Source organism: Telmatherina bonti (assembly GCF_933228915.1).
Source record: "Telmatherina bonti genome assembly, chromosome: 7".
Taxonomy (NCBI): domain Eukaryota; kingdom Metazoa; phylum Chordata; class Actinopteri; order Atheriniformes; family Telmatherinidae; genus Telmatherina; species Telmatherina bonti.
Window position 1 is genome coordinate 23,162,380 of NC_136625.1, and position 14,097 is coordinate 23,176,476.

The 14,097-nt window shown below is 38.3% G+C and overlaps 1 protein-coding gene across 1 annotated transcript in view; it reads left to right on the plus strand.

Moving 5' to 3' along the window:
- eif2b3 (eukaryotic translation initiation factor 2B, subunit 3 gamma) overlaps window positions 1-6,651 on the plus strand; it is a 33,320-nt gene extending 26,669 nt beyond the window's left edge. Inside the window, exons 11-12 of the mRNA XM_079243134.1 lie at window positions 2,497-2,600; window positions 6,434-6,651. Of these exons, the coding sequence (XP_079099260.1) occupies window positions 2,497-2,600; window positions 6,434-6,486 (157 nt within the window). The 3' untranslated portion in view covers window positions 6,487-6,651. The remainder of the gene's footprint in view (window positions 1-2,496; window positions 2,601-6,433) is intronic.
- The last annotated feature ends 7,446 nt before the right edge of the window (window positions 6,652-14,097 follow it).

Consider the following 14,097-nt stretch of genomic DNA (forward strand, 5'->3'; position numbering starts at 1 on the left):
AGCAAGTTAAATTTATACTATTATTCTACGAATTTTTAACTTTGGTTGGAAAATTTATGGCATTATGATCCCTCCCTTGTGACGACATATTCACTGACAGTTATTTTGGTTGTGGCATATTTTGTGTATGTGCTTTTTCAGTGTTTGTTGTAGTTGATACAAGAGCAAATCAAGCTCATTTCTATAACAAAAAGAAAATAAAAAAGCATTGGTTCCTCTCAGCTTTTTTTAACCACATAGATCACCCTTTAGTAGGCTATTTGCAGAAATGCAAATAGCCTACTAAAGAAAAAGACATATGTAACAGCTACGTCCTTACCATTGTTTTCATTGTTTCATGTTTTTTGTTTTTTTGTTTTTTTTTGGGGGGGGGGGGGGGGAGGGGGGTGTTTGTATTTATAGTCATCACTTAAATTAATATTTGACATTTAATTTTGATCAAATGTTTGTTGCAATGACATTGAAGTTGAAATCTACAATCAGTTCATGTCTCCCGATCCAACTGAATAGAGCAAGTACAGAACCTGTTGGATATTATAATTACATTTTAAATAGAACATTGAAAACACAAACACAAGTGTTATTACATGACTAGCAACATTTTTACACAAAGCTCACCCCCAGCCAGTAGTTAAATACAACAGAACTGATTCATTTGTTGCAACAAAGACAACTTAAGCAGAGCAAGAACAGCTACTGTAGAATGAGCACGAAGATTTATCTGTTCAGGATTTCCGCCAGCAATCTTGGTGGAAAGAGACTCACTTTGGCCTCAACTTTGGACTTTAATGCACTCCTTCGCAAGCTCTTTTTCTTTTTATCTCAATTTCTTACTCCTCCCTCTCTTTTCTTTTCTTTTCATCAAGGCCTCTACACTGTCTCCCTTTTCTGTCTTTTGCCATCCCTTCTTAAGCCTTTCAGGGACCCCAGCCAGCCAGCATGGGGACCCTCATCATGCCCATGTAGGTGCACACACAAAGCCATGAAAGAATGAGAGAGACAGAAGAAGGGAAGAAAGAAGCGAAGGGAAGGCAAGCTAGCACACAAGAAAGAAATTGCAATTCTTTCTTTTCTTGCTTTGAGGACATAAGAAGGAAGGAGAAAGAAGGAAAGAAAGAGCCAGTATGAGGGGATTAGCAGACCCCAGCCATGTCGCAGAAACCCATTGCATTTCTGGTTTCTTTGTTTGAAGCTGACCAGAGCTTGTTGACAAAGCACTGCGTGTTTGGGAAGGGGGATAGTTGGGGTCAACTTTATAGAGGGGGTTGGCACAGGAGGTGGGGGTTGTTGTGTGGATGTGTTTGTGGATGTGTGTGTGTGTGTGTGTGTTTGTGTGATAGAGAGGTAGGGTGGTTGGTGGGGGGGGTGGTCATGACAAGGAGGAGTCCTGGTGTTAGTAATTAGTGATGTTTCAGCTCTGAAGCTTCTTTGGTGGTCTTTCCTTCTCTCTAATGTTACAAAACTCTGAATCTTGTAATCTCCCATCACCAGCTTCCACCACCACCTCCTAGGTAGTCCCTTAAACACACACATACAGACTCACACACACACACACTCTTCTCCCTTTCCCTTCAGGCCCTAACCACCTGAATAGAGTGAGCCAATACAAACCTATCTGTGTGTGAGGTATGGAAGGCCAAGTGTGTGTGCGTCACTGCCTGGGCAAGACCAGCTTGTGCTCTCCACTGGGCTCACCAAGATCCTGAAATCCACACACACATTCTCTATCCTACACACAACACATGCACATACACTCTTCACGGTTTGTCAACGGCAGACATACAAGACCGTCTGTGTCTTGTATTTTATGGTGATGGTTTGGCTGAATGTGAGCATGCACAGTGGGCCGGCACTGCTGGTTCAGGTGGGACTGCAGCACAGGGCCAACAAACTTGTCTGTTGTGTGTGTCATTAACTTATGTATATGCTAATGTCATGTCATTAGGTTCAGTTGATTGGATATTTCAGAGTTTCAAGTGAAGGTGGAGGATTTTGTAATGCAGCACTTTGTCCACTGTGTTTGCACTGCGAGCAGCTAGCTGTGGAGGGCTCCGGGTGAATGGTCTCTGCTCTGTGTACATGCCTACGTTTTGTAGAACAAGCAGCTATGATGAAGTGTTGTTTTGATACTTTTGAGTGGCAGTAACTTTAATGTTACTTCTTATATTTGGTGTGTGATATTAAATGCAAGTTCCACAAAGTGACTGCTCAGAAACTATATAACACACATTGTGCAAGCTCAAATACGACTGGTTGTGCCATGTAGAACCAATAGTCTGCTCAGAATTTTCTTTTTTCTACAAAAACATTTCTGCATCTGGTTTCACTTTTCCTTTCCCGACCTGAAGGAGTGCTAATCTGTTAATGTTCACTTTCCGCTGCAAGTGAACACTTCCACCTCAAAATATGGAAGTTTAGTGTCCAGTAGACGTGAAGGTATATATGCTGCAAATATTTTTTTGATAGAGATTGTGTGTGTGTTTGTGTGATTTCCAGGTGTAACATCCAGGGAAGTGTGATCTGCAGTAATGCAGTAATTGGCAGAGGAGCTGACCTAAAATACTGCCTGGTGGGAAGTAGTCAACGGATCGAACCAGAAGGTGAAATTCATATACATAAGCACACACACACATCAACAATTATTTCTGAAATAAATCTGAATTTTTGATCCCTTAATCTGAAGACCTTTAGCACAACATGTTATTTATAATGTCAGAAAATTTAAATCAGGAAGTTATCCTCTTTGAAAGTGAGGTCATTTAAGCAGATTTTAAATGAAGACCATAACAGACTAAATCAGCAGCTTATACAATGTGTTGTAATATATGAGCAACTCTACAAGGAACCTAAATCTACAATATGTTGTGTGTGAGCTGCTCTCTGTTATCTGTTTCTAGGAATATGTTGTTGCTTTTTTTTTTTTTTTTTTTTTTACTAATGGACTTTAAACCTACATTATGAGGACTGAATGTAGAAATACATTATAAGGATCAGTTTACTCATGTCATCAGATTCCCATTTTGCACTGATGCAGCAACAAGAGATGTAGTACTATTTGTTTTGGTTCTTGTGCCTCCAGCAGGAAATCTCATCATTCAATAGATAGTTTTACTTACTAACATGGGTTTACCATTATAAATAAATTAAAATTGATTAATTTTATTACTGGCCATTTGTGTTGATTTGAAAACTTTGATCAAAAGCTTTTTTTTTTTACAAGCAGTTAAAAGTCAGTCTCACCACAAGGTTAAAAAATATAACAATATGTTAATAACATAAATTTCAAATGCTTTGCAATTACCATTCCCAACATGAGTGCTGAAATTTCAGACTGATGTGTTTTCATTGTCCAATTAAGTGGACACTTATAAGGGGGGGTAAAAACACAAGATGGGCAAAATACTTACTGATATGACCATTTTCTACACAGACCATTATAAAACTCGGGCTTTTTTGTTGTTTTAGTTTCTTTAACCCCAGCGTGTCTCTGTGGCCAACTCTGATAAGGTGTTAATGTATGTGTGTGGTATCCGTTTAGAGGTGCCAAGCGTTCGAGCCAACAAGGAACTTTCCTTCATTCTGAAGTCTGATTTCTAAGATTTTTTTTTCTTATTTCCTTAATCCTCTTGTCCCCAACATTAGTTATGGGTGTGTGCATGTGCGCGTGTGTATGTGTGTGTCACATTGATGGCGAGGTTAGAGAGCAGGGCCAGAACAGGACCACCCGGAATTTAACAGCGACAGCCTGCAGCCACTTCCACACACACTACAGACACACACACACTCAGACATAAGTAAGAAGGAAGGGCCTAGCTCTGCTACCAGACTGAGCAGCCTAATTGAGTGAACAACAGGGTGCTTTAAGTAACAACAGTTTGAATTTGAGCTAAAATTGTCTTAAAATGAAACAGTTGATGCCTCTTTTGGAGCATCCAGTGCATGAGTGCTTTGCAACAAAACTTATCTAGCTACAGCTTTTTTTTTTATTTGCTTGTTTTGTTGGGTTGTTTTTCTTTCTTTTAAACTGTATTTTTCTCTGATTGAACAGCTGTATACATACATGGTAAAGCCAAAGTTCAATCATACAAAGATCACCAATGGAGTTAAGTTCTGCCAATGTTTTTTTTTTTCTTTTTGTTATTTACTTAATATTTTTACTGTTCATCCTATATAAACGAATCACATACATAGTGGGCCTTTTTTTTCTTCGTTATTCACTATATATGTCAAAAATCAAATTCAGTCAAATATCACAAAATTGCTGGTTTATCTTCTGATGAAAGAATCATTTGCACAATCCACATCAATATTCACATGGACCAATATCAATATGGAAACAGGGATAATTCTAAGAAAATTATGCAAGTAAAAAAATGATACACATCTGATTAAAAGATAAATAAATTAAAGTGGGAAAACGAGAATGAATGTCTTTGAATTATTGAGGACATGATAATAACTACTAATTTATACAGTAGTTTTGGAATATTATGAAAATCAATTAGCTGGGTCAAAAGTAAAAACAATCCTGTATAATATATATATATATATTTTTTTTTTTCATTGATTTATATTTCAATGATTTAATACTTTAACCTTTACTGATATCTACTTTAAAAGTCTCCACAAGAATGGCTTTTGGTCTTCATCTCTAGCTGACTGACTATAGGCTGGTAAACACATCATACACCCACTCCACTACTGAGGCTGTTAGCAGCTAAGGACCACCCTGACAGCCTAACACACATGGTAGTCACAGCACTCCATCAGGTGTTGATGTCAAAAAGATATGTCCCTCTCTTCTCTGCTCTTTGACAAATACCTGCATTCAAACAGCAGCCCGAAAGAGATAGACAAAGCTATCTTTCAGCACCTTCTCAGTGAGTATTTAAGCTGTTGTTTTCTGTCTGATTGCATTAAAATTACACCTATGATAGGCAAGATGCAAAATGATTCAGTATACTTGTCCTTACCAGAGTTGCTTCATGCAAAGTGTCAATGTCCGAGCAGAAACACATCAAAACGTGTTGTTTCATATATTTTTGACTGACTTAGCAGAGTAAGCTTCCCTCCCCTTCTCTTCAGTAGGTCCCCTCATTTCCTTCCTTCTTTAGCATCCCACGCTCCATTTGTCCGCCACACCACACAACAGTGGATAAGCTCATTCTGAGCGAGAGATTCCTTCACACTAAAACCTGTCTGTGTGGATGGAACATTGCTGTCTGCCACCATTTGCTTTGGATCAGCACCAGAACTCAAAGCTGGAGGATGAGAGAGGAGGGATCCGATGACTTGTGACTGTGCACCTCCTGCGAAGCTACTTTTTGGGTTGAAATGCCAAAAGAAAAAAAGTCGACCACAGTTTTTAACTATTATCTTCAGAGTTTCAGTGGATCAGCCAGGGTGACCCACTAACACTTACAATAATGGTTGGTTACACGTTTGATATTTGTGTTTGAATTTCCTCACTGTCAAGTAGTCATAATTTTCTATTCATTTTGTTTTTGTATCAAAATTGGCTCAAGAGATGTTACAATATTGACATCAGCTATAAAGTTGGGAATGTTGCATTTGTAATGGTCTTAATGGCATTTGCATAGCCTGCCAAACCATTTTATGACCTGAAAACCATCATATTCAGCACAAGATTAAGCTCAGTCTCATGACATCTTAAGAAAAAAGTAAAAGTATTTCCTTAATTTGTTTTTACCTTAAACCTAACCAAACAGTGACTGAAGGTATCCAAGAAATGAACATGAAGCATGAAGGTAAATCAAGTTGAATAATCAGCCTACAACCAGAAAAAACCCAAGAGTTAAACTTTTTTTTTTTTTTTTTTTTTTTTTTTTTTTAACCTCATCCATGCTACCTCATGTAGTACTCACTACTGAGGTATATCTGGTTTGTAAGTATAATTCATATCCATCAAAAAGTTATACATGTTAACTTAAAATATATTTTAAAATGTACTTAGATTGAGTTTTTCCTGAAATTGCTAGCTACCATGCTGGAACTGAAAGGTGTTGATAGCTGATTATTGTACGGCACTATCGTAAAATAGTTAGGGTCTATTCTGTTAAAAAAAAATGTGTGTACATATATATATATATATATATATATACATATATACACACACACACACACACATTTTTTTAACAGAATATATATATATATATATATAATTTATTTTTTAAACAGCACACACCTCCACCTTGTACAGCGCTATAATGCAACATGCATAGTGAAAATATGTAGGTTAACCCATAGACGGAATTGAGAGCATTTCTCCCAAAAGGAAGAAAAAAAAATCACAGCAAGGTTTGTGGCATCAACCTCAAGAATTTATGCAACTATGGAGATCACCAGAGGTGGACATGCGTAGTATGTGCTCAATGCCATCTGTTTCTTTGTCTTTCATCTCTCTCCTTTTCAGCCGAGCGAACGAACGAGGTCATCGTTGGAACAGACCAGCTGATGGAGATCTAGCTTTCACAGGTGTGGAGAAACATCATCTCATTAACTGACAGCAGCAAAACCCAGAGGACAACCAAGTCCCCAGCTGACAGACCAATTAGAACCCCGGACACTACTAAACAGTTCTCCCTCACAGGCTTTCTTCTTCTTTTCTTTAACAGTGTCTGAATAAAGTTGTCCTCATCTCACAAATTGGTGTGTTGGTGTTTTTGTTTTTACCTTTTTATAAATTACTTTTGTGCAATAAAGATAATTGTTGTTTTCCTTTTGACGGAAGTATTTTGATTGACAGTATCAAGATGATCTTAGCAATCATGTCACCACACTAGCTATTATCATATCATTACTGTCTCCTAATAGCAGTACTCTTTAGTCAGTCTACCCTGTTCCAGTGGGAGGTGCATGGGCTTACACGTTTGAATGATCGTAGGTGTTTACACATGCATGCTGTGCAGCTGTGAGGACCAGAGAAAGAGAGAAAAAGCAGTGGGAGGGGTAACCACAATGGCATGGAGGTTAAGTTTATTTGTACACAAAAATGGTGTATGTGTAGGCCCTAGACCACCCAGCTCGATCCTGTATCAGTTAACTCTGATACCCCACCCTCACACAGACTCACGGACACAGCTGAGGAGGAAACTGACTCGTGCCTGTTGGTCTTTTTTTTTTTTTTTTTTTTCTTTCTCATTCCCCGTCTTCCTCTTTTTGCTCTTTGTTGTCAAGATTTATTGCATTCCGTCGGTGGAGTTTTACTAAAATTACAGGTTTGAAGTTTCTTAGTCATGAAGGCAGGAGATGAGGACAGGGATGTCTGTAGGGATGCTTTGTACATGTGTGATTTACTGTCCTCTATTTCCTCTTGTGTCTATGGTCTCACTGGAGTCATTTAGTATCTCTGGTGGCCTGATTATGTGAAGCATCTGTAGAACATGATGCGTTTTCCATCTGATATGCACTTAAACTATGTCATCATTATACTGTATATTACAGTTGTTGCTTGATATTTTAAATGGATACTACGATACATTTTTGTATAGTATGAAGTACCGAATGAAAAACACAAACTTGTTTCATTTCTTAAACACTTTAAAGTGCAGATTTTTTAAAGTTTCGTGTCATACGTTGAATTTCATTCATGATGTGAAATTCTTCAATTGGAGTTTTTTTTCTTTACTTTTTATATTTTAATATATACAGATTACAACTTGGATAACTAACTATTCAAGGTAGCATGTTGCAGCATTTATAGCTAATGCTAATTCCCAATGCACATCTTTTGAAGGGTTTTTAAAAGAGAATTATAAAAAAAATGTAGTGTGAATAAAACTGACTTAAATTGATACAGTATGTTACAGGTCATAAAAGACCATTTACAGAACTTAAATAATAAAGACTAGAATATTCTGTAGAGGTTGCGTGTAGCTCATGTGTTGTGCAGTAATTGTATGGTTGGACAGATTGAAAAAACTATGCTTTTTCTCTTCAGTCATTCACGCATAAACATTTTTGGCAATGTGAAGTTCACTATCTTGCCCAAATATATTTTAGTGCATGTAACCTCAAATTACTGAGCTTTACAGTGTAAAAACATAAGAAAACAACAACAGAATTGTTCTAATTCTGTCTTTACTGTACTAGTAGTCCTAATCCACTGACATACTTGATGGTTCAGCGGTTTTTCACGGCCCTTGTCACACCGGTGTTCAGCTGCCATGATATCTTTACTAATCATTATTACACTTTTTTGCTCAAGCTGGTGAAAGTGGAAAAAATGATAATAGCTTCACTATATTTAGAGATTGCATTACTTTTGCAGTAGCAGATACAAGTTCCTTCACTCATTTTATACATTTCTTTCACTTCACTATGGACTCCATCTTTTGTAATTAAAATTTTATTAAACCTTTGGCGTCATATTTTCTTAATGCTAAAGATTTTTAACTCATCCCTGTTAGCTGCCATATTAACACAGACCAAATGTAGGAGATAAAGACCACATTTGTTACCTGAGCTGTGAAAAAAAAAAAAAACAACAGAAAAAGCAGTTAAGATTCACTTTATGCTTTTTGCCTTGGCTATGTTGACCTTTTTCAGCAATGTTCCACTCTGACCTCTCTCTTCAACCACATGATGAGATCTGGCAGCCGTGTGTGTTTGGGTAGAAGTTTGTATATTTGTTCAAAGACCACAGAGTCCCTTCAATACAACACCACCGTGACTGAACTCACCTCCAAGCACATACACGTGCGTGCTTGTGTGGACGTGAATGTATGTGTAGCTTAACTTTATGTGTGACAGCTGTTAATGCTGTTTCACAAAACCTCTTCCACCCCTGTGTGTGGGTACAAACATGCATGCGTGCAGATGATGTGCACATTTTCAAATGTGGAGATCTAGTGTTCGGACAGAGCTTGGATGTTCCCGTGTCCGGTGGTCTTCAGTTCTATAGGCTTGTGGAATTCAGGGAGTTATTTTTTTTTTCTGTATAATTATGCATACCAAACAAATTCATGTAGCACCAGTGAGAGAAGAAATGATCTGTAAAATAAAACATTTTCATGCTCAGATTGTTTAGTGGATTATTTGTAGTTATATTCTTCTTTTTTTCTTTTTTCTTTTTTTTTTTTGGCAGCACAGGTCTGAAATATAAACTCATGATTTAACTTGCCCAAAGTTCACTTCCATAGCTGTGCTGTATGTCTGTGCATGGTTACTGAGTGTAAAACATGCACTGTTTTGTTATGTTTACAGAATGAACTAGAGAGACTTCTTGTGTTCTAACAAACAAAAAGATTGTTGGGAACAATTGAGACGGCTCACTAGTTGCCTTCAAAACTGCAAATTGATTAAATACAGCATGGCTAGAAATTGCTTTTAGTGGAACTATCTACAGATGTTGTGATGAAAACTGTCCAAAGTAAAGTCTGTTGAATACGTTTGATTTAGCTGGAGGAAAAGAGTTTGATCATCTTTCGTTCTGATTTATGAAGTGAGACAAGGACACAGGATTAACGCATGTTGAAGGCAGAAAATGAGCAACAAGGACTCTGGTTTGGACATGAGCCTTTCTTTTTTTTTTTTTTTTTTCTTAAACTTATTTTTTTTAAATATTTTTTCAGAAAGAACAATGAGCTCTTATATATGTTAGGCAGTGGTTGAACTCACCTATCAATGAAATTCCCAAAGACACCAAATGTTGGACATGTGGTGGAATTGATTATAAAACTATATATATATATATATATATATATATATATATATATATATATATATATACACATACATATGTGTGTGTAGTGTAAACCAAACCAAGTCATCACACAAGACAGATGGACTAGATGATTGGAAGAGACAAATGCGTAATATGCAGACATACACAGATGCTCATAGAGATGGGGTGAGCTGTGAGTTTGGTGGGGGGGGGGGGGGGGTGCCTGTGTACATGGGTGGCTTCATTGCTTCAGGGCTGATTGTGGGTGAGCAGGAGACACAATCTTTCTCTCACACACACACACACAGAGCAAACAGGCCACCCAAGTGGCAGTCAGTCAGAAACCTGCGTGTGTTTGCTGCTGACCCCTACACATTAGCACAACACTTCCTCAATTTGTCTTCTGTGTTCTCCGACCACAAATGAATTTCCTCCCTCCCTCTTTTTTTCCACACACTACCTTTCAAGATGCTAACACTTCCCCACCTCCTCCACCACAAAACACACATTTACATGGACACTTGTCCTCACCAAAATCAACCCTAAAAATGTCTGAATACACAGACTCACAAACACATAAACCCTTTTACAAGCTTTAGTTGCTTATGTTACTTGGCCAGCTAGATTATATGTGAAGACATATATCTAGTATAGGATAAACTCAACGGCATGCCATAGAAATACACACATGCTTGCTAAGCCAGATATTGCTGTCTATCACTGCCAAACCCTCTACCTTGCTAATTAACCTAAGTGGGCGACTGATTAGGATCAAACCTTTTGCAGTGGAATCACAGTAAGAAGCAAAAATACCTGACCAGCTTTACACCCACAGGTGCCCTCTCCTTTGTAAACTTATTAGTTGGAGGGTTTAGGTGGAAATGGCATGACATGAGTTCATTCAAATCACACAAAGTTTATATACATATATATATATATATATATATATATATATATATATATATATATATATATATATATATATATGTGTGTGTGTGTGTGTGTGTGTGTGTGTGTGTGTGTGTGTGTATGGATGCACAGTGAACCTTACAAGCAAGGGTCTCATAGCTCTGCTTTCTTTTAAAGCCGCAGGTCTGAGTTTGCATTACCACCTGCTAGTTGCATCTGACAATACCTCTGTTACAACCACACAAACAAAGACTTAAAGAAATGTGTGTTTCTGTGTGTTTTGCTCCAGAAAGGCAACCATTCATTACGATGACAAAGGGGTAAAGAAATGCATTATCATAATTAATCTTGTGTGTGACTGTGGGTGGCAGCTTCGACTCTGCTCAGACTCTGACAGAGGTGCTTAATTCAAAAAGCCTCTTTCTGCCTCTGAGCAACTTTTTGCCTTTTCACTTTTATCTGGGAAAACATGTAGCGTTGATGAACCTCACAATGAGGTTTCCCAACATTTTGGATTACTTTTTCATAGTTTAAATCAAATGGAGAAACTGTTTCTTACATTTTAGTTCTCTTATCAACCGACTGACAATTATTTTGTTAGTTAGTTGTGAAAGTCATATTCATCAAAAAATATTTAATCTGATTTCATATGATGGTGTGAGCTCAAAGTCTAACTTTTTTTTTTTTTATTCACAAATTCTTAAAGGTTGCTATTCTAGTTGATAGCTGCATGAAATCAGAATTGAAACGTTGAGAAAAAATACTCTTTTCTCGGCCACAGTTCTGTCATTCGTTTCTTAGTTATTGCTAGTAGTTAATTGCTTTGGAGGATCAAATTTACTCCTATTTGCTGTTGTTAATTTTGTGCTGGCTATGAGAAAAACTTCTGTAATTTTGAAGCCCCCTTTTCCACCGTCTCTTGTTCCTTATAAGAGGAAAAGAAGAAGCACAGTCATGAGCTGTCTCCCAGGCTGTGTGTTAAAAAGTAAACATTTTCTGGGCCTGAACAGCCAGCGACCTGGCTGCTGTGAGACGGCTGAGTGCCAAAGCGGTTCCGTAGCTCTGCCTATAGCTCATACAGAACCTCAGACGGATAGCAAGCCATGCATGGATGAACGGCTGGATGGATAGAGTCACTGGGGAGAGATGAAATGGAGGAATGGAGAGAGGAAAGAGGGAAGAGCAGGATGGCAGTACCAGATGAAACAGAGAAGGAGATGAAGGTGTCAGGAGAAAAAAATCTGATCTAAACAGAAAAGTAGGGGAGGAGGATGAAGAGAGGAAGTGGGGAAAGAGAACATATGGGACAAAGGACACGTAGGGGTGAAGGAGAGAGCAAGGGTTTGTGTTTGGAGGCCAGTGAGGTGTGATGGCAGATATCTGCACAGCGCATGGTCATCTCAGATGGTTTATTTATCCAAGGCCTCCAGACCAGGCCTCGGACCTCCCTGAGTTTGTTAGGCTTGAAGGGGCCCCCTACCACACAACCCAATTCCTCACATTCCACATTAGCTCCCATTTCCAGCTGCCTGTTTCCCTCCACCACCCAACACAACCCAGTCCAGGAAAACCAGTTCTAGCAAAGTGGAAAGAACGGGCTGCTGAGTGCCAACAACATATTCAAGCCCATCCATGTTCAAAAGGAAGATGGATAGATTCTGGTCACACTGACATTTTCAGCAGGACGAACCACTCTGAAACGTAGGAATACGTTGCAGAAGGCTCATGGAAGGATAATCTTGATTACTGACATTATTTTATACACAGTGTTGTGCTTTGTCATGTTTTAAAATAAATACTTAGTCTCATTAACTGTTATTACTGCATGAATTCATATAAACCCTTACATATATTTATACATCATAATAACATTCTCATCTGCAGTCAAACAGATACATACATCTAAAATAATCTGTTTATAATGGTTCAGCCATTCAGAGGATTTGGTACCAAGCTACTTTTTTATAAATGGTGCCATTTCCAATCTTTAAAATTTTGTTTTACCCCTAAAGGGTGGAATAAATTTGAGAAAAATGCTTTTGGAAACATTTTGACTATTCTCCCGTATGCAAAACAAAATTGGTATGCAATCATTTTATTCCATACACAGACAATGGGTGTGTAAATGTAATAACATTTGGATAAATTAAACATTACATCTTTCTTTTTATTCTGTTAATATCCTGAAGTTTTATTTGCTTACAGTATAAAGTTGGCTAATTTGGGAATATCTTATTGTTATGCTTTTCTAGTTCCCATATGATGTGCAGTATGCTATAAGAGCCCTTGTCAACTTCAATTTCTTATTTTCGTCATTCAGATGGCATGTAAACAGTGATGATGGATGTAACAGCTCAGCAGAAAACTGTGACACTATTCCATGTGGCGCCTTCACCATCACTAACGTTCAAATTGCGTTACTTCTGCTTCAGAATGTTTTACAACCAAAGGGCCTCAAATTAACACCAGCCACCTGACAAATGTCCAACACAGCAGCACAGGTTGGTGTTTGAGCAGAGAATGGCTGTGTAATCTGGTGAAGTGTTTGTTCTTCACCCCCATACAGTCATGAGTGGGGCCAATGGGGGCTTACACTGGCAAGACAGTTTTGTGTGAGTCTTTCTTTCTTTCTTTAAGCATCAGTCTAAAGTGAACTGCTTTCTGAACCCATGAAATCATGCATGGCAAGACATGGAAACTTTCCAAAAGGCTCCACAGAGATAAGGCTGTCACACCGAGCCAGACAGCGCCAAGGTGTTGACAAAAAAGATGCATTTGTAGAAAAACTTGCCCATTTTAACCGCCCACCCCCCTTTTTGTTTTTTGTTTTTTTGTTTTTGTTTTTAACAGTGAGAGGTTATATTCACTCCTGTTAAAGGGTGAATATAACCCTGAAAAGAGGTTATATTTTCAGGGTAAACAAAATCCAAGTTTCCTTTAGACGCTTTTGCTCACAAGAGGTGAGGCTACAGCTGCTGGTGCTCAGAACCTATATGTCTCACACTTCCTCTCACAGCTGTCTGTGACAAACTGCAATCACAGCAAAGACGCAGGTCTGGGTAAAAGTGTCTGCTTTGGCTGTTCTGCAACAAATGTGAGGCTCCAAAGCTTTCAAAATGTGAGATGGCCTGACTTGATATGAAAAGTGTTGAAAGATCTGCAATTCCCACATAAGAAAGAAAGAAAGAAAGAAAGAAAGAAAGAAAGAAAGAAAGAATGATCACATTACATCCGCACCTTAAAAGTCACAATACACTTTTTTTGTTTCACTGACTGCCTCATGATGAAACAGAAAAGCTGAACATTGTTCGCGTGCGTGCTTGTTGCTGTTGCATCAATAGATGGCATGTTGGATTCCGTCTCCAAACTGGAGGGCCAGGCAGGCCACTGGGAATGATGTTCAGAAAGAGCGAGTAAAGCCGGGCAAGCAGCAAGAACAGTATGTGCGTGAGAGTGCGCGCGCACGTGTGAATGTTTGCGAGCGTGCGCGGCCGTGCAGTTTA